Genomic DNA, 22320 nt, shown 5'->3' with positions numbered 1-22320 from the left:
CTATATAGACAAGAGTAAAGAGAACATGTTGAGGGATGACAATTGACAGGTCCCAAAGAATAGTAATTTATAAGTAGCATAAAGTTATTGGATGAAGAATATTATTATTTGATTTTTTTAAAAAAAGCACAGATTGTACCTTAGCCAGGGCAGAATCGCAGACATTAATTTAATTTATTGTTTTATTTTTCCCATTTCTTCTTATAACTTATAATATCAGTAGCCAACGACTTTTTTTTTTTTTCTTTTTTAAGATATGGGAAATTAACGATAGAATAAAATGGTTAATTTCTCCGATTGTTAATTTTTTCAAGTTCGTCACATTTTAAAAATTTTAATAGATTACTTCTTCTTAAGTGCATCAAATTTCACATACTTACGCTACTAATTAATAGTCAAAATAAATGCAAATTTGATAGACTGACTCAAGGAAACTACCCACTAAAGTTGAAGCTTCATGAGCTTTAAATAATATTAATGGTCCAATACTATTAATTACAATATATTATATATATATATATATATATATATATATATATATATATATATATATCTTTCCCTATCTTTAAAATGAAGGAAATAAAATTGCATTATTGTATATATGATACAATTTATAGTATGTAAAACAATCCCAAGGATTATGAACGTGTCTCATACGGCCTTTGACAGTTTCGTCCCCAGAATTGAACAAGAATTTTCTTTATAGATGAATTAATAAATATTATTAAAAAAAAAAAAGCAACTTTTTTTTTTTTAGCTGAATAAAAAAATGCACAAAATGAAGCTTCATTGTAAATGCCATTTTCTAATCTTCTCTCTATAAATACAAGGAACCCCTTCACTTCACATTCCTCACATCCAACAACAAACTTTTTTCTCTCTAAAAAACTAAACTTTCTTTATCATATTCTTTTGCTTAGTGCTTGAAACAGTTAGAGATGCTTCAGAACATCATCAACAAGATAACTGGCGATGATGAAAATGGGAACAAGAAGGTTGAAGGGACAGTGGTGTTGATGAAAAAGAATGTTTTGGACTTCAATGACTTCAATGCTTCGGTTCTTGATGGAGTCCATGAGTTGTTAGGCCAAAAGGTTTCTTTTCATCTCATAAGTGCTGTTAATGGTGACCCTGGTTAGTTCTTCTGTTCTCCAAATTGTCCATAACCAGTACTACTTTTGGGTCTTTCTCTCTTTTCTTCATGATATATTTTCTTGTTGTTTAAGCTACTAGTCTTCTGATGGTGACCATGTTATTAAAAGAAACAATGGAAACAACCCAAAACCATGTTATCCTTGAATTTCTGGCCTTTACTCCTATATGGAAACATGCGAGTTTTTTCCAGATTGGTTTGTGATTTTGGTTTTCTTTTTCAGTTCTTGTTCTTGGTCTTGGTCTTGGTCTTGCTTTTCGCTTTTTATTTTTTTTCCTTTTGCCACTAGATACTCTTTTCTGTTTAACGCGGTTAACGAGAAGACTTACGCCAACTAGAAAAGACCCAAGTTTTCCAGCCATGACTTTATTATTACTGTCTCTCAATAAATTGACACTGATCTTCATTGGGTGTTTATAGATCAAGGTTCTATCACTTCTTACCTTTTTCATGAGCATCTCATCGAAAAAAATCTATCTGTGATTATCATCCTTACCACTTTCTCATTACCAAGGTTTTCTTTTTATATTCTTCATATTTATCAAATTTTTAAAAAATTATAAATTTTTTAAAAAATTAAAAATTAATAACTATATCATTAATAAATTGTTTAAATTGTAAATTTTTATAGTATAAAATTATGCAATAAAATATAAGCTTCTAAATTATATAGTTAATAATATCCGATTGACACAAAATTTAACATGTATATTAATTAAGTGTATAAAAAATATGCAATTTAACTATTAGATTTTCAAAATATACAATTAAACTTTATCGTATATATATTAACGGATGCACTAAGTTTATTGGCTTATGAAGTATATTTAAAAACTTTTTATTAAAAAAGAAAAAAGTAATTTTTTAGATTTTTTATATATTTATTATGAAAGTAATGTCAAAATTTTTAAAAAATAATTTATTAACATAACCCATATATATTTTCTTGAATGAGAACGAAAAATGTGCTGAAGACTTATTAACGACGTTTGTTATTCAGACAAAAAAAAAAAAAAAAGGCCATCGTGATTGTCACAGGCACTATACCATACTCAACCATAAGTCCAAACAAACAATTCTTCCAGTCAGATCAGAGGGCTGCTTTTTGTTTATTTGAATTTTTTATATTATATATATATATATATATATATATATATATATATTTAACATTCTTGAATACGAATTAAGATGTGGTGAAGAATTATTAGGTAGGCCACATTAGTAATTGGCAAAAGCACTATATATATATATATATATATATATACTATACTCAACAACTAGTCTAAAGGACCAATTCTTCAAGTCAGGGGCTGTTTTTTATTGTTATTTTTGTACGGAGATGAGATTTAGAAGTAGTTTTGAGCTCACCTAATCTACTATCTTTACTATGATTGATGGAAGCCCATAATTGAGATGATTGGCCCATATGTACAATGCATGTGGACCTATTCATGTTACAAAATAAAAAGGAAAACAAAAAATGCAAGTGGACAAAATCATAAAATTTGGTCCATTCAGATGGTGAATCCACCTCATGACCCATTTATGACATTATTATTAATATACAGAATTATAAGACTTAAAACTATTGGTTTCCTAGTATTATAAACAGAAAAAAAGAAAAAAAGAAGAAGAAGATAATTATATGTTAATAATATTACCAATAAATTAGTCGAAACATTTTATAATTATTTTTCTATTGATTTGATAGTTTAAAAGAAAAAATGCTTTAACTTTTTAGAAATGCTATGATCAAGATGGTAAGACTTTTCTATCCTTTGAGTTAGAAAGAAAATAAAAACTTGAAGGTAGGACTTTAAACAAAGATCAAGACACCAACCATGATATCACAATTCACAAGAGATATATGTGATCTATGTCTTTGTCTGGTTTTAATAGTCAATATCAAATGAATAGGATTTGTAACAGATACAAACCTTGTATTATTTTTAAAACTCATGGATGACGGCTATAATATAATAAAACTGCAATTCTAGTCCAATATGTCATAACTTGTTCAGCACATGAAAATGGTATTTCATTCATGACTATCAAGTTTCAACTAACCCAATTCATTTGTGTTATATTCTATATTAGTGATTATGTTATTAGGACATGATGACAGACAAATTGTTGACATTTCTTTAAACCATCTATTACCTAAACTCAATATTAAATAAAATGCAAGTGGGGTTTCTTTAGTTCTTATGTCTATACCTTTTTTTGAAGCAGCTAACATCCAAGTTTCTTTTTTTCCTCTTCCTAAAAATGTAAAAATATCAGTAATATTATATTTAATGGATCCATAATCAGTCTTTAGAAACCTTATTGAGATCAAACTAGGTAATTTCTTTAGTGACTTAATGAAAATTTAAAAAAAAATGTTTATGATTTTTCATTATCAACTGTCTCGTCACGGCAAATTGTTACATAGGATGGTTGTCAGGACTTAAGACAATGAGGCTCACTCACAAATTCACAATTTCACAAAGTGGCCTTGCCTGGACTTTTAGAAAAGCTACACTAACTCATAAAGCTTGAGCACAGTTAAATGGATTGGTAAATCTTAAAGTTGATAACAAATATAGTATGTTTGACTTTCTATAATGTAATTAGTCATTACCATGTTTGGACTAAATTGGACCACACTAAAAATACCGGGGGGGAGGTGGGTGGTGTGTGAAAAGTTTCATTAACAAGTTTTTGGATGTTCATGATACATGCTTATGTAGCCCTGCATCTAAGATTTCTTTGATGGATCTATGACAACTTTGAAAATGAAAAAATTAGTTAAATTTCTCTAATTGAAGATTTAATTATTGTCTTCTGGATCACTATGGAACCAATTATTGTATTTGATGTACTTTGATGTGTTTTTGTAGCAAATGGGTTGCAAGGGAAACTTGGAAGGCCAGCATATTTGGAAAACTGGATAACCACAATCACCCCCTTAATAGCAGGGGAGTCTGCATTCAAAGTTACCTTTGACTGGGACAATGAAATAGGAGTTCCAGGAGCATTTTTAATTAAAAACAACCATCACAGTGAGTTCTATCTTAAAAGTCTTACGCTTGAAGATGTTCCAGGTCAAGGCCGAGTCCATTTTGTTTGCAATTCATGGGTTTATCCTGTAGACAAATACAGAAAAGACCGTGTTTTCTTCTCCAACAAGGTAATAACTTATATGAGGATTTCTGTGGTGATCATGCAGTTTCTAAGTTTTGAAATGTTCTAATTAAAACCACAGGAAAAGAAATAGTGTCAAATACAAGTTTAGCACAAACTCTTGTAGTTTGAATAGAAACCTCCTACAAATTGATTGAAACACGCCCTTGTTTAGTTATTGTAGCTGATGCAAGCTAGATGAAATTTCTTCTATAGATTTCCATATATCTAAAATAGCCCTTGCAGATGAAAGAATAAAATAGCTAAATCACTTGAAGCTGCCAGCTGAAACATGATATGAACTTGCATAAAAAGTTGAATTGCATAGAGGGTCATGGAGAAGTCCATCTAAAAGATGTTCTTCCTAATACTTTAAACTTACCCTGAAACGTCTAAATTGGTATAAGCCAAGTGTTTCGACTGTGAACTACATCCTAAAGTAACAATTTGATTCAATTATATTTTTGCAGACATATCTTCTAAGTGATACACCAGTGCCACTGCTAAAGTACCGAGAAAATGAGCTAGTGAACCTGAGAGGAGATGGAAAAGGAGAGCTTCAGGAATGGGAAAGGGTGTATGACTATGCTTACTACAATGATTTGGGCGATCCAGATAAAAATGCTAAATATGCCCGTCCAGTTCTTGGAGGTTCTAGTGAGTACCCTTACCCACGTAGGGGAAGAACTGGACGACCACCAACGAAGACAGGTTAGACATTTCAATTCAATTTTCAGTCACTTGTTCTATAGTTAGAATTTGTGTAGGTACTAGCAATGACAGTTAATATGGCGAATAATGCTGTAATCAGTTGAAGTTTCTAGTATCATGAATAATTTGAGAATTAGAATCATTAAAGAATTCTTGATAATAATCAGAATCTGTACTTTTTTCACTGTAAAAGTTAGCATGATATTGGTGCCTATTGCTATTATCATCATTGTCATTAAGATTTCTCTGTTATAATTGTAACAGATCCTAACACTGAGAGCAGGCTGAAGCTTCTTATGAGCTTAAACATTTATGTTCCAAGAGATGAGCGATTTGGTCACTTGAAGCTGTCAGACTTCCTTGCTTATGCACTGAAATCCATAGGCCAATTCCTGAAACCTGAGCTAGAATCTCTATTTGACAGCACTCCAAATGAGTTTGATACTTTCAAAGATGTACTTAGACTCTATGAAGGAGGATTTAAGTTGCCCGACGGTCTGCTTAAAGATATTAGAGACAACATCCCTGCGGAGATGCTCAAGGAAGTTTTCCCAACCGATGGTGAAGGACTCCTCAAATACCCAATGCCCCAAGTGATTGAAGGTATAATAACTTTTTCCATGGCACAGCCATTTTTTGGTGACAGATTCAAAAGCTTGCAGATGTATGATTCTTCAAATTCTATTTACTTTAATTTGAATTGTTGTGTTTCATTGAATTGGAGCAGAAGATAGGTCTGCATGGAGGACTGATGAAGAATTTGCCAGAGAGATGCTTGCGGGAGTAAACCCTGTCAACATTAGCCGCCTCAAAGTAATTTTCAGCTTCCATATGTTTTAGATTCTTTAATCTGGATGCCATATTTATTTTTCTTTTCCTCCATCTTCTCAACTTCCAAATGGAGGATTATAGTTTTTCATCGTTAATCATGATTCATTCTAAATTATTGCAGGAATTCCCTCCCACAAGCAAGCTAGATCCTAAAGTGTATGGAGATCAAAACAGTACAATTACCAGAGAACACATAGAAAATAGCCTAGATGGGCTCACCATCGAGGAGGTAATGTTCCTTGGTTCACTTATTCCACATAAGAATTTTGGGTGAACTAGTTTGCAGTTATTTTGCAATTTTATTTAGCTGCTTTACTCTTATTAGCTTGAACTAATAATAATGAACATGAATTTGGCCATAGGCACTTAAGAAGAACAAGTTATTCATATTGGATCACCACGATGCTATCTTGCCTTATTTGAGGAGGATAAACTCAACTTCCACAAAGACTTACGCCAGCAGGACACTCCTTTTCTTGAAAAATGATGGGGCATTGAAACCGCTCGTGATCGAATTAAGCCTGCCTCATCCTGAAGGAGACCAATATGGTGCCATTAGCAAAGTGTACACACCAGCTGAACAAGGCATTGAAGGTTCTATTTGGCAACTGGCAAAAGCTTATGTTGCTGTTAACGACTCTGGCTACCATCAGCTAATTAGCCATTGGTATACCTTTGTCAACGAAAGCCTAGGAAATGATACTTGTCTATGTTTTAAAATGACTTTTTAAATGACTTTTGCATTGGTTACAGGTTAAATACCCACGCAGTGATTGAGCCATTTGTGATAGCAACAAACAGGCAGCTGAGTGTGCTCCATCCAATTTACAAGCTTTTGCATCCTCATTTCCGTGACACCATGAATATAAATGCATTCGCTCGGCAGATCCTCATTAATGGTGGCGGAATTCTCGAGGCAACTGTTTTTCCAGCAAAGTATTCCATGGAGATGTCATCAGTAGTTTATAAGGACTGGGTTTTTCCTGAGCAAACACTTCCTGCAGACCTCCTCAAGAGGTAAATCTGTCACTCTAGAACATAATGACATATTCATGGTGTATGAGGTATCTGGCATTAGAAGTAACTTAAAATTGAGGCAAAATAACGCATAAAAGGTTCTTGAAAATGGCTAAATGACACTCCGAAATGCATATTGTTTAAAGAAGGTTGAGGCAAAATTTAGACTTCAAAATTTGGTTATCTTATAGTTGTAAAGGCCTAAACTAGTACAAATAAAATGAAGACATTCGTCGTTATGATCTTTCTTCAAATGACATGCTATACTTCTTTTGCTGAATTCAGAGGAATGGCAGTTAAGGATCCAAATTCGCCACATGGTCTCCGCTTAGTGATTGAGGACTATCCATATGCTGTTGATGGCCTTGAAATCTGGTCAGCAATTAACTCATGGGTTAAAGACTATTGTTCCTTCTACTACAAGACTGATAGCGTAGTTCAGAGAGATGCTGAACTCCAATCCTGGTGGAAGGAACTCAGAGAGCAGGGCCATGGTGACAAGAAAGATGAGCCCTGGTGGCCTAAAATGCAGACACGCGAAGAGCTTGTTGAAACATGCACTCTCATTATATGGATTGCTTCTGCACTCCATGCAGCCGTGAACTTTGGACAGTACCCTTATGCAGGCTACCTCCCTAACCGTCCAACAATTAGCCGAAGATTCATGCCTGAAGAAGGCACTCCTGCATATGATGAACTCAAGTCAGACCCTGATAATGTCTACTTGAAAACAATCACTGCCCAGCTGCAGACACTGATTGGTGTTTCCCTTATAGAAATCTTGTCAAGGCATTCTACGGACGAGGTCTATCTTGGGCAGAGAGATACTCGTGAATGGACCTTCGACACAGAGCCATTAGAAGCCTTTGACAGATTTGGAAAGAAGCTGGCTGAAATTGAGGACAGAATTGTGACAATGAACAATGATAAGAGGTGGAAAAACCGAGTTGGACCAGTGAAAGTGCCATATACTTTGCTCTATCCCACTAGTGAAGGTGGACTTACTGGCAAGGGAATTCCCAATAGTGTCTCAATCTAAAGCTTCTCTACTTGGGTTGTACTTAGATAAATTCTACGTTTTTCTTTCTTCTTTTTTGGCAACTTATGCTATGAATAATTCATTTAATTTCTCCTTAATAAAGATGAGTAGCTATGAAATAATCTAACCCTACATGCTTTTAAACTTCTTTCTCGGGGGGTGTTTAAAACTAAAGAACCTTACCAAAGGCTATCTTGGAGACAATGACGATGACAATTTGGTTATCTTGTCAATAGAAACCTTGTGTAAAAATAGTTTTCCTTATTTTTCAGTGTTTGGTAGCATAAAAAAAGATGAGTCAAAGGAAAATTATCTTTGGTCAACATAAAAAGTATAGCTTATTTTTAGAGATTGTTTTCCATTAAATTTTTTTTGGAAAACAACTCTATCTCACAGCAAGTTAAATAAGGGAAGTTAAGAAATTTTTTTTCAACTTATTTAAAGTTGCTACCAAACATGGGAAAATGAGATAGTTTTATAGAAAATGTTTTTTAGAAAATAACTCATTTTTTAGAAAACATCATTGTTGAAACAAACAGAGCGTTAGTATGAAATGCAAAAAAGCATCATTGATTGCAAAATGCTAACGTGTTACAGTCTTATGAGGGCAACAAATAATCAGTCACATCAGGGCCACCAGTTCAGCTTCTACCAGATTGCTATCACTAAAATTGTGGAAAACGCTGGAATCACAAAAAGGGGCATAACTTTGTGCTACAACTCTTCACGTGGTGAGTTGTAACTGGTGAAGGTGTGTCCTCACATGGCCCACACACACTCTTTCAAAAGTTACAACTCGTCATGTGGCGAGTCGTGGCACAAAGTTGTGCAATATTTAGTGGTTCTAGCACAACTCCTGAAATTGTAACAAAGCTTAGAGCCATATAACTCTTTGAAAGGTATGGAGGAAAATCATATTCATGCATAGTTTTTTGCTTAAGCATTATTATATTTTTTTTTATTTAATTATTAAACTGATCTCCTATTGTTGTAACAACAACTTGGCCTTCCATCTTAACTGGTACCTTTTAGAAAGAAAAAAAGAAAAAAAAAAGAAAACTAAAAGTGCAAAAACTTGAGCCACACATTTTGACCAAGCTGCAGCAACTCTGAATTTATTTACATGGAGCTATTAAAGAAAATGCAATGCAATTGGTGGTTAATGTGCTAATGGATAATTCCAAGCTTCTCCATTTTTATCAGCATTTTGCAATCAATGATGCTTTTCTACATTTCATACTAATTGTTTGATAAGGTTCTTTAGTTTTATACACCCCCAAGAAAGAAGTTTAAGCATGCGTTTGGATTAGGCGTTTTGCCCAATCTATGCGTCTTCGTTTTTTTAGTGGGTTCTATGGGTATTGTTCACAAACTCACAAAAGTCAGCAAAACACAAATTTTTAGATAAATTTGGGTTTTACAACACTATTCACACTTTTAAAAATTATTTTGCTACAGTGTTTTCAGCAATAAGTTTTCAATTTTTAATTTTCTGCGAATAAGCAGTATCTAAATACACCTTAAAGCATATAGCATTAGATTATTTCATAGCTACTCATCTTTATTAAGGAGAAATTAAATAAATTATTCATAGCATAAGTTGTCAAAAAAGAAGAAAGAAAAACGTAGAATTTTAGCTAAGTACAACCCAAGTAGAGAAGCTTTAGATTGAGATACTATTGGAAATTCCCTTGCCAGTAAGTCCACCTTCACTAGTGGGATAGAGCAAAGTATATGGCACTTTCACTGGTCCAACTCGGTTTTTCCACTTCTTATCATTGAGGCTTTTTTTAAATTAAAAAAAAATTTTAACCTCCGGAAAGGCCAAAAGTCTATGACTTAAAGGTCACTATCGTGAAAACAATTTGCCACTTTTTTTCGTTGAATAATACGAATTTACTAAGAGAATGACTTGGGCCTAACCCGGCTTGTGAAACCAAAGTAGGAAGAGTGGAGATGGGGATGACACCAAGACCGTTAGAGCTATACAATGGCAGAGTCAGGAATTATTTTCAGTTGGGCCAAGTCTCAAGCTAAAATATAATCTTAAGTTTCAAACTCTTGGTTAATGGGTCATTTAAGAAAGTTTTGATACTGCTTTTTAAGAAATATAAAAAGTTGGAAAAAAAAATCAATTAATTTTTCTTTTTCTATAAAAAGTTTTTTAAAATAATTTTTAAGCCAATGCTTTTAGCACATTTGCTAACTTTTCCATTCATTAATTACTTTACCAAAAAAAAAAAATTATTAATCAAATAAAAATTATTAATCCCTCTAATATAAATAACTACTTTGCACTTCATATATTGCAACTCATTTAAAGAACTTTTCAGCAGCAGCAGTGCTTTAAATTCTTCAATCCTTTTTCTCAACAAAAAAAAAAAAAAAATTCAATCCTTTAAGCCTGTTGATAAGAGATAATCAGCAACAAGCACACTGGGACAGCTGAACATTTTAACAAGGCAAAGTTTGTTTGATTGGGAAATAAATCCTTATTTATTACTGCGTCAAGGTGATGGCAGTGCAATGGCTAGATATTATTGACTTTTGAGGTATCAGGAAAAGCTTTCCCTCACAATTGGGTTCAAGAAATTATCAAGTTCAAAGCACTAATTGACCTAAAATGCAAAAAGATTTGAGAAACAGAACAAGATTTCAAGAAAGAATCATCATTAATTAGTTGTCCATGTCCAGGGTTCCACCGGTTTGTTATTTCTTATAATTCAATTACTTTCATAAGGTTTCTTTCATGATCCATTAACAATGCAACTTTCCTACCTACATAACTTTTGCCATGACATTTTTTTACAACTAAATGGTGGTTTTAGTTGATAATCACTTTTATATAAACTCACTGCTCACAATCATAGTTGTCAAATCATGAATAGTATCGTAAATTGATTTTTAATTTTTTTTTTTTGTATCGGTACACAAACACCTAATAAAATTATAAAATAATAATAGATATACACATAAAAGGTATATTCATTATAAATTCAAAATATTTTCAACTAATGACCAATTTAATAAATTACTTATCTAATAAAATTTAACAAAGCTAACTAAATAAATCAAATTAACTTATGTTTATAACATAAGCGTTCAAATTTATTAAACTCAGAAGTGATAATACGTGATATATGAACCAAAATAATAATATATTTTCATCATCTTGGCTAATCAACTCTATATAAGTCAAAGTTATCACCATATTCAACATCTTACAAAATTATTTTTTATAGATAATTTCTTCATTATTATCAACATTTACTTTTTTTTTATTCTAATAATTTTTTCTTTATATTTTTTCTTGGAATTCTAGATTTTTAGACTCATAATAATAATAATAAAAAAATAAAAAATAATTATATTTTCATATAATACATTATCAATAGCATAGAAAATAAATTTGCACATATGAAAGTGAGTGCTATGAGTATAGTTTAAATTTTGTAGGAAAAAGAGAAGGAAGGAAAAAAAAACTCATGGACTTGCTATTTAATTAGACTCAATTAAGTTTCCTAATAATTTTAGATTAAAAAAGTATAACAACTTGTTTAAATCAAATAAAACCACAAATTTTAACAAAAAACCCATTTTAAATCCCCATGTCTATGTATTGTACATATCATACGATTCATTGATACGATATGATTCTTACAATGCACATTTATATCTCGGGCGATTCAGAAACACTTACAATACAAAATTTTTTGTACACGATATGATATGTATCGCGTATCGTACAATACTGACAACTATACTCACAATCAATTACTTTAACAAGTTATGAGAAAAGTTGGGTCTCTAGAGTTCTAACAATAGCTTATTTTATCCACAAAAAAAAAGCTCATCTTCAACAGTGATATTATAAATAATTATTATGGGTATTTGGATTAGCTTTTTACTTATTTTCTAATTTGTTGAAAGTTGACAAAAACACATTTTTACTTTAAAAATTTGAGGTTAAAAAAAAAAAAAACTGCCATAAACATGGGTTACAATTCAACAGATTTGGAAATTTTAGTCTAATGAGAAATGACTATTATTACTAGCGATTATCTCTAAAAGTAATCAACTCATAAAGGTTTTTTTTTTTTGGTATAAAGTTTCTTATTATTGAATTAGAGATTTTTGTATCCAAGCATATGCAAAAATGAAGCCCATCAATTTGTGTCCCCTTTTTGAAGGAAGCTCATCAATGATTTAGAATACGATGATAAAAAGTAATCATTATAAAACAAACAATATAAGTTTCAAATCCAATGCTATTGAAATCAATATTGGTCTTTTCAAATGGTAAATAATTGTAACAAATTAATAATTATGTTTTTTTTTTTTTTTTGTTAAAGATAAAATAACACAAAGGAAGATAATTACTAATGCACTCGCTAGTGGGGATTAGACAGACTCAAACCCGAGATCTAAGTTTTATTGGCCAAAGGCTTGGCCACTAGACCACCTACCACATTGGTATTTAACAAATAGCAATTATGTTCATATCATATAACAAACCACGTTTTGTAATAATAACACACATACATAAAAGATGCTTTAAACCACGGTCCAATAAGATATTAATTTTTTTAATTAATTTTTATTCAATGGTTAATGAATGTTTGCTTTTAAGAGCTCTTTATTATTAGACTAAGATATCAATCATTTTTTGTTGTAGGTGGGAATTGAACTCTAAATTTCTTATTCAACCATTCAAAACTTTACCAATTGAACTAATTAGAACACCATCTTTAAATTATTTGTGTATTAATGGAGTCATCTATATGTCGTTGATGCGAAATTTGACTAAGGTTACAGACTTAAAAGTTATCCACTGACAAATTTATAATCATTGCACAATTTTCTTTGGTATTGGGCTCCTTTGTGTCCTTTTGCACATGTAATTAGGTAAGTAATAAGCAAATCAGCTTGGAAGAGGAGTCCAGGGAAGACTATCTGATCATATTCACATTAACGTATGCATTTAGCAAGCCAATTTTTGGAAAAATCTAGCTTAATTTTATAGTTGATGATTGTTATTTTGAATTAATCAAGTACCAGGGATGTCCAATACGAATATTATTCCAAAAATAATGGTTTAAATTATTTTTAAAAAATCAACAATTAAGCTATAAAAATAGAAACAGGCCCAAGATAGCAACGTCAAAACAATTTTTATAGAATTCCATGGTGGGAATTTTTAAAAAAACCTTTAAGAATTGGTTACTAATTTTTTTTTTTAATTTTTAATTTTAATTGGACGAAATGTACAAATGTAATTATATCAGTCCTTTTCAAATCAATATTGATAGCCTTGATATCCAATTAGATTCAGGATAGCAAGAGTTTTTATTTTTTATTATATTTTAAAATCCAATAAGATAAGTATGACACTGAAGCAAGACACAATTAGAGGCATTTTTTGCAAAATACCATTTTTTTAGGAATAATTTAGAAAAAAAGCACTAGGCTAAAGTTATTTCGTTATGTGATATTTTTTTTAGAACTCAAGTTTGTCGAACTCATGTTTCAAGTGAAATTCGAGTTTGGTTATGGCAATTTGATCAAATATAATACTTGAAACTTGAGTTTGGAAAACTTAAGTTTGAAAAACTAGAGTTCCAAAAAAGTGTTACATAACTAAATAAATTTGATCAGGTGCTATTTAGCAAAATTTTCCTTAAATTATGATATTTAGCAAATTTTTCCAGGATTAGAGCATGGATATCATATCATCGCGTCTTCTCTTTGGGTGAGTGAAAACCGGCACATGATATATATATATATATATATATATATATATATATATATATATATATATATATATATATATATATATTTGTTGAGAAAACTGGCACATGATAACTTGGGGTAGGGGAGGTGGTGGCATTTTTTCATACCTAGTAACATGGCTTTATTGGCACTACTAAAAAAAAAAAAAAAAGGAGAAGCAAAAGGAAATTGCTATGTGAGAGTCAGACTTGAGAGAGAGAAACATTTTGAGAGATGATAATAGAAAATGGATAAAAAATAAATAAATTATAAATATATTTTATATAAAAATAAATTATATATAATCAATTTAAATCATGTCCATATACCATCCCTCTTCTGGATGTAAAAAAAAAAAAGGCGAAACTACATTATTGGTCCCTGAAGTTTACCCTGTGTGCGCAATTGGTCTCTCAAGTTTGAAGCGAGCACAATTAGTCTCTTAAGTTTTAAAACTGAGTTAAACTAACTGCTGTTAATGGTGTTACTTATGTGGCTAACATAATAATGACTTAGCATTTTTTTAATGAAGTGACATATTTTTAATTAAAAAAATTACAAACTAAATTTACGCATGGGAAAAAAAATTCACAGGTAAATTTAAAAAAATTACTCTCTCTCCCTCTCTCTCTCTCTCTCTCTCTCCTCCAACTAACAACCTCACTCCCAACCCAACTCGGCGTCACATACTCCACCGCCACCTCTACCACCAAGCCGCTGCCGCCGGACCAAATCAGGTCCTATAAACATGCCCACCAAGTAGCTCCTACATAGTTCTCAATGGTGCTAGAAAGTTCCAAAGAGCCCAAAAATCCCAAAACAAAAAACAAGGCCTAGACTACACTAGAATCCTCTTAGTCATCTTTATAAATATCCAACCATCAAATCCTTCAACCATCGAAAAAATTTCAGCAAAAATCTGAGTTTCTGAAGTTTTTCACAACAACATCAAAGTTCAAAAATGTCGATGATTCCAAGCTTCTTCGGTGGCCAACGCAGCAATATCTTCGACCCATTTTCTCTAAACGTATGGGACCCATTCAAGGATTTCCCAACTCAAATTTCCAAAGAGAATTCTGCTTTTGTCAACACTCGTATTGATTGGAAAGAGACCCTAGAAGCTCAAGTGTTGAAGGCCGATCTTCCTGGGCTAAACAAGGAGGAAGTGAAATTCGAGGTCGAAGATGACAGAGTGGTTAGGATTAGTGGAGAGAGGAAGACAGAGAAGGAAGACAAGAATGACACGTGGCATCGTGTCGAGCGGAGCAGTGGCAAGTTTGTGAGGAGTTTCAGGTTGCCGGAGAATGTGAAGATGGATCGGATTAAGGCTGCGATGGAGAATGGGGTTCTCACTGTTACTGTTCCCAAAGTAGAGGTGAAGAAACCTGATGTCAAGGCCATTGAAATCTCTGGTTGATTTTGTTTGTGTGTGTGTGTGTATGGATATTGTGTATGGGTATTGTGTTTGATCTGATTTGGTCCGGCAGCGGCGGCTTGGCGGTGGAGGTGGCGGTGGAGTATGTGACGCCGAATTGGGTTGGGAGTGAGGTTGTTAGTTGGAGGAGGGAGGAGAGAGTGAGAGTAAAGAAGAAAGAGAGAGAAGGCATGGTGTCTGTTTCTTGAGAGAGAGAGAGAGAGTAATTTTTTTTAATTTACCTGTGAATTTTTTTTCTACGTGTAAATTTAGTTTGTAATTTTTTCAATTAAAAACATGTCATGTCATTAAAAAAATGCTAAGTCATTATTATGTTAGACACATAAGTAACACCGTTAGCAGCAGTTAAGAAAATGACCAATACAACTCAGTTTTAAAACTTAAGGGACTACTTGTGCTCGCTTCAAACTTGAGGGACCAATTGCATATACAGGGTAAACTTTAAGGACCAATAGTGTAATTTTTGCCTAAAAAAAACCCAAAAAGATGGAGCAAAAAAGAACGAGACAAGCAAGACAAGGCATTTTTGTCCTCCTTCTATTATATCATTATGTTCATTTTTTATAATAATAAAAAAATTGCTAAAATTTTGCTTTAACTTCACCCCATCATTTGCTCTTATATACTGTGATCCTTCTCTCCTAAATCAAATCATCTTATGCTCGTTCTTCTTGACACTCAATCTCCATATTCTGTTAAGATGATGAGAATGAGGAACAATTATCAACATCTATGTTATACATTGTCTCATGTTTATTATTCTACGTTTCATATGCTCACAATACTTCTAGTACTTTCTCTAGAAAACACTGCCTCCCTGACCAAAGCACCTCTTTACTGCAACTAAGGCAAGAATTTGAAAAGGGAATGTCATCTGATCATTTTGTTCAATATCATGGTTCTTATCCAAAGATGAGGTCTTGGAAGAACGATATCGATTGTTGTTCTTGGGATGGGGTGACATGCAATTCCAAGACAGGTCAAGTGGTTGACCTAAACTTGAGTTATAGTTGGCTCTATGGACCTTTGAGTCCTAAGAGCAAGCTTTTCAACCTGCATCACCTCCAAAAACTTGATCTTTTCTACAATGACTTCAATTCCTCCACAATCCCATCTACTTTCAGTCAACTTTCAATACTAACCCATCCTCAACCTCTCTTATTCTAAGCTCTCAGGCCAAATCCCCTCAGAAATTTCATGGTTGACCAATTTAATTTCACTTGATCTCTATGCGATTTTTTTTTTTGAAATCCATCAGATGAACTAGAGATTTTGCATCTAAGTAAAATGGACCTAGAAGCACTGCTCCAGAATATGACAATATGAGAGATCTTCATCCAGCTTTGGTGAACATTTCATCATCTATGCCTCAATCCCTGGTAAATTTTTCTTCTTTGACATCTTTGTCTCTCTCTTTTTGTAATTTGAACGGTGAATTTCCCAACAGTATTTTCCAGTTGCCCAAAATACAAGCCATTGATTTTTCGGGAAACAAATTTCACATTGGTTTTCTTCCAGAATTTCCTTATGGAAGTCCCCTAAAGGAGTTGCATCTTTCCAGGACAAGATTTTCTGGAAAATTACCCAGTCCAATTGGCAACCTTAAGGCCTTGAATGTCTTGAGTCTATATGATGCAAATTTTTATGGGGAATTGCCTAATTCAATTGGCAACCTTAATTCATTGAATATTTTGGATCTCTTTATTAATAATTTCCTAGGGGAAATTCCTTCTTCTATAGGAAACTTATCTCAGCTTATTCGTCTATCCTACTCATCTAACAATTTCAATGGTCAACTTCCATCTACATTGGGAAACCTTGTAAAGCTCCCTTCCTTGGACCTTAGCGACAACCTGTTTCATGGGGAAATTCCCTCTTCCTTAGGAAATCTTACACAATTGTCAAGTTTAGATCTTTCTCATAATTATTTTGATGGTGGGTTCCCAATTTTTCTAACAAATCTTACCAAACTTATTATTATATATATTTCCAGCAATCAGTTGACAAGTCCAATCCCATCTGAAATAAGTAGATTTTCCAATTTATATACTCTTGACCTGTCACGTAACTCACTCACAGGGTCCATCCCATTGTCATTGTTTACAATGTTTTCATTATCAGATCTATATCTAGACCAAAATCAACTCGATGGCCCCCTCAACTTCGAAAATCTCTTCAAATTTAAAGTCTCTTGAATTAGGTGGAAACAAGTTGATTGAACTATTTCCAAGGTCAATAGCAAATTTATCTGAACTATATGGTCTAGTGTAAAGGGCATGTTGGAGCTAAACATTTTCTCTTAGCTTAAAAAACTTAGAAGTCTGGATCTTTCAGGTAATAGCTTATTAATTTTGAAAGGAAGTATCAATTCTGAGTCCAAATCTTCTGTTCCACTTTTTTCTGACTCTATACTCCACCAATAAAAATTTGCTACGTGTTCACCTAATTAATTAAATACTACTATTAATTAATAACGGTAACACTAATTAGTCAATAATGATAGTATTTAATTAATTAGGTGAACACGTGACAAGTTTTTATTAGTGGAGTATAGAGTGGAGCAGGAAAAGTGGGACAGACGATTTGGACTCATCAATTCTACCTTCTTGAAATTAAAATGATATGAGTTTGTCATCTTGCAATTTACATGAGTTTCCTGTTTCCTAAAAGACCAAAATGAATTGGCGGTTTTAGACCTTACTAACAACAAAATTGAAGGCGAAGTACCCAAATGGTTTTGGAACGTTGGAAAAGAGACGTTGATATATCTAGATCTTTCTCATAACAGTTTAAGCATTTTTGAACAACCACCCATTCTTCCTTGGAAAATGATGAATTTTTTGGACCTCCGTTCCAACAAGTTGGGAGGATCGCTTATGACCCTCCCACTGTCTCTGGTATATTTTTTTTGCCTCAAAAAATAATCTGACCGGAACAGTCCCTCCAATGATTTGTCAAATGAAGTCTCTCCAAGTGCTTGATATGTCTAATAACCAATTGATTGGTCAGATTCCACAATGTTTAGGTGACTTAATAATTCACTATTTTAGTTTTGAATTTGAGAAACAACCGGTTTCACCGAAACTTGCCTGAGACATTTATTGAAGGAAGCAATTTGAAGACACTGGACTTCAATTACAACCAAATACAAGGGAAGATTCCACGATCATTAGTAAAGTGTAGAATGTTGGAGGTTTTGAATCTTGGAAATAACAATATGAATGACACATTCCCTTTCTGCCTGGAGTCTTTGCCAGAATTGTAGATTCTTATGTTGCGAGGAAATAGATTTCATGGTGCCATATGGGATGCTCCTACCAATTTTGAGTTTTCTAAGTTGCGTGTCATTGACCTTTCTCACAACCGTTTCTCTGGCAAGTTGCCATCACAAATTCACAATACTTCAAAACCTGGACCGGAATGGTAATAGTGCCCGACAAAGGTAAGTTACAACCAAAATACATGGGAGATGACTCTTATTATAAAGGCTCAATTACAGTGATGAATAAGAGCTTGGAAATGGAACTCGTAAGGATATCGACCATTTTCACATCCATTGATCTCTCAAACAATAGATTCCATGGTGATATTCCGGATACCTTGGGAATTCTTAAGGCATTAATTTTCTCAACTTATCGAGCAATAGTTTCACAAGCCTTATCTCATCATCTTTGGGGAGCCTAATTGAACTCGAGTCATTAGATCTCTCTCAAAATGAGCTCTCAGGAGAAATACCTCAAGAATTAACAAGTCTCACGTTTCTTGAATATTTAAACCTTTCTCGAAACAACCTTAAGGGCCCAATTCCTCAAAATGGGCAGTTTGGGACATTTGAAAATTCATCTTTTGAGGGGAACTTGAGATTGTGTGGCTTTCCATTGACAAAGAAATGTGAAAGTCATGAGACACTAACTCCTAAATCAAGCCAAGAAGCATCATTAGGAGAAGCATTCGATTGGATTGTAGTAATTATAGGATATGCTTGTGGACTTGTAATTGGATTGGTTACTGGACATGTCATCACCTCAAGCCTACTTGGTTTGTGAAAACTTTTGGAGTGAACCTACATAGGCGAAGATGAATGTAAATAGACTGGCAGAAGCACTTGCTCCAGATTTATAACATGTTAGTGATAACTGTATTTGTGCGAAATAAGATAAGTTTGACCCTACTAAAGTTTGTTTGTTTCATCTAGTCTACTCTTCTTCCTTTTCTTGCAGTGGTGAAAAAGCAGAGCAAGTTTTTATTTTTTGGTAAATTAAAAGTTAGTATTATTCAGCTACTTATATTTTATGTCCAAAACATATGGGTAGAGAAAATAGTATATCATCTGTATCAGATGATTTTTTTTTTAATTGAAAAAATCTTCTTCTATATTATAAGGTATACTTAAGAAAAAAAAAAAAAAAAAAATATATATATATATATATATATATATATATTATATAAGGTATAACCTAAATATATATTGTAAACACATAAAAAACAATAAATATTGTACACATTTACAAAATGTGTACCACATTTACCACTTTTTGTGTGTTTATAATATAAGTTTACCTTGCAAGTACAATGTAAACATATAAAGATTATTTTTTATTTAATTAATAAAAATTTAGCTTAGTGGCCAGACAACTCAGCTCAACCTAGTCCGTAGCTCACCATTGATGAAGTGATAGTTTCACCATCCATACTAAACTCTCTGTTTGAATGAGAAGGATGGAAAAGTGGAAACATGGAAAATGTTGAGAGTGTAGAAAAAAAATGTAATTTTTCATTATGTGTGTTGGGTACAAAAGATGGAAAAATGGAATGATAAAAAAAAAAAAATTTCATTTGTAAATTCATATAAATTACATTTTCCACCCTTATGTTATTCTTGTCAACTAAACAAATGAAAATTATATTTTTTTTATCATTCCATTTTCCACAATATCATCTAAAAGGCTCTTAAATCTTGATAGCTTCAAGATCAGCATCCTTAATCTTAATGGTGTAAAGGCCTAAACTTCAAATTTTGGTTGTCTTATTGGTCTGAAGGCCTAAATTAGTACCCCCAAAAAATGAAAAAATTTATGTTTATGATCTTTTTTTCAAATCACATTCTACATCGTTTTCTGTATTAGGTATATAATAATGTGAAAATAATTACTAAATTGATTTTTTTAAAAATTTAATTTGAAAAGATTAAAGAATCGGTTGAACCCCAATCCAATCAAAGAACCTAAAAGTTTAGAACCTCTCATTTTTTAGATAGTTACAAGTTACAACAAGAATGAGTGGAGATTTGAACTTTTGTTGAACACGCTAGGAAGTTTTTAGTTGAGTTACAAAGTTATTGATTTTAGTTTGTTTTTCTTCTCTATTTTTATCTCTAAAGTCTAAATTACTGACAAAAAAACTCTTTACAAAGTTTAGAAATGAAAAAAAGAACTTTTTAAAATTTAGGAATGAAAACAAACTTTATTTAAGGACCAAAATAATATTTTACTCCTACAACATTGTCAACCTCTAGTGTTGACATAACAATTTTCGAAAATTTTCAAACAAATAATTTTGGCCCTCGGCCCTAGGTTTAAATCCTAGTTCTGTCACTAATTTGAGTTGAGAGTACTATCAATTATTTGAGAAATATCAATTGTGATTATATGCTAAGTTTTTATTATCATGATAATCTTATTAACAGAATAATAGAAATTTGTTTAAGAAATTGTTTAAATTTATGGAGAACACTACAATAAAATTTAAATAATAAATTATACATTATACCATATTTCAAAATAATTTTATATTCTCCTTTATCACGTGAATTTGGGACTATTACCAATAAAAATGGAGAAGCTTGTAATTATTCATTAGCACATTAACCACCAATTGCACTACATTAGCTGCAATAGCTCCATGAAAAGAAATTTAGAGTTGCTGTAGCGTAAAAATGTGTGGCTCAAGTTTTTGCACTTTTTTTTTTCTCAAAAAAAAAAAAAAAATTTTTGCACTTTTTAGTTTTTTTTTTTTTAAATTCCTGTGAAAAGTACCAGTAAACCTAAAAAGTTCTTGACACTTTAGTATTTAATACGTGGTTGTTACAACAATAGAAGATCAGTCTATTAATTAAATGGAATTTTTTTTTTGGTAGCATGGAAAAAAAATATAATAATGCTTAAACAAAAAATTATGCATGAATATGATTTTCCTCCGTACCTTTCAAAAAGTTATATGGCTCTGAGCTTTGTTACAGTTTCAGTGATAGCAATCTGATAAAAGCTGAAAGAGTGGTCCTGATGTAGCTGATTATTTGTTGTCCCAAAAACGTAACACCTCCGAAAAGATAGAGGAGACAATTAAAGTGAGTGAAACATTTGAGACTTATTGAGGCGATTCTTTTCGACTTTACAGATTCATATTTTTCACGTTATCTGACTTGTTTTGTGACGGGTTTGCGATTACCGTTTCTGTACACCACTTTTCAGGCTATCGTTTACTTAAAAGGCCGCTAATGTAAAAAGAATTTGCCCTTTTTTTGTTTTTGTTAGTGAATGTCTTTAGAGCATTCTTTTATTCTAGAAAAATTTTAATACCATAGAAGTATAAAAAGTTGTCAAAAATATCTATTATGTTTTTTTTTTTTTTTTTTTCATAAAAAGTTTTTAAAAATATTTCCTAAACTAATGTTTTTAAGGCAATCTTTAATTTTTTTTTTTTTAGGAAATATATACATGTTTAAGTTGGTCCTTAAAATTAAGAGAATCCAAAAAGTCTCTAACCTTAAAACCCTCTAAAACCTTATTCTCTGTACCAATAAAATCATATATAGCTACTACAATCTAAGCTAATTATCTTAGTCACTAAAAGAAATTATGTACAAGAACATAGTAAAGAACAAGTGTCAAAGTACAAGAACAAAGTGTCGAAGTACTCCCTAGAAGAGAATAAAAAATTGATTTAAGATAAGTTCATAAAAATAAAAATAAAAAATGGCACCAAAGTCTTTGCATAGGAAAATTAAGAGGAACGTACCCCCACATAAACAAATGAAGTTTTTTTTTGTAAAATGCCACTTTTTTTCCAATCTTCTCTCTTTATAAATACCTCAAAATCTTCTCATTACATTCCTCACATCCAACAAAATTATTATTTTGCCCTCAAAACAAAACTTTCTTTATCATATTCTTTGCTTAGTGCTTGAACTAGTTATTAGAG

General features: G+C 32.1%; 2 protein-coding genes and 1 pseudogene across 2 annotated transcripts; all 3 read left to right on the top strand.

Annotated features, from left to right (window-relative positions):
- The first annotated feature begins 838 nt into the window (after positions 1 to 838).
- Positions 839 to 8038, top strand: LOC142626952 (putative linoleate 9S-lipoxygenase 5). The gene is made up of 9 exons (XM_075800702.1): positions 839 to 1134; positions 4036 to 4325; positions 4789 to 5029; positions 5294 to 5632; positions 5757 to 5842; positions 5982 to 6089; positions 6223 to 6527; positions 6614 to 6877; positions 7163 to 8038. The coding sequence occupies exons 1-9, from the start codon at positions 939 to 941 to the stop codon at positions 7914 to 7916; spliced, it is 2583 nt and encodes an 860-aa protein (XP_075656817.1). The 5' UTR covers positions 839 to 938; the 3' UTR covers positions 7917 to 8038.
- Positions 8039 to 14571: 6533 nt separating this feature from the next.
- LOC142630007 (17.5 kDa class I heat shock protein-like) lies at positions 14572 to 15102 on the top strand. Its single transcript, XM_075804064.1, has one exon. It carries the CDS (start codon positions 14647 to 14649, stop codon positions 15100 to 15102), a length of 456 nt encoding a protein of 151 aa, XP_075660179.1. The 5' UTR covers positions 14572 to 14646.
- Positions 15103 to 15852: 750 nt separating this feature from the next.
- Positions 15853 to 19201, top strand: LOC142628465 (receptor-like protein 7; annotated as a pseudogene).
- Positions 19202 to 22320: the final 3119 nt, after the last annotated feature.

This window comes from Castanea sativa, chromosome 3 (genome assembly GCF_040712315.1).
Source record: "Castanea sativa cultivar Marrone di Chiusa Pesio chromosome 3, ASM4071231v1".
Lineage (NCBI taxonomy): Eukaryota > Viridiplantae > Streptophyta > Magnoliopsida > Fagales > Fagaceae > Castanea > Castanea sativa.
The sequence above is the reverse complement of the archived record's forward strand: the minus strand, read 5'-3'. Positions and strand labels throughout refer to the sequence as shown.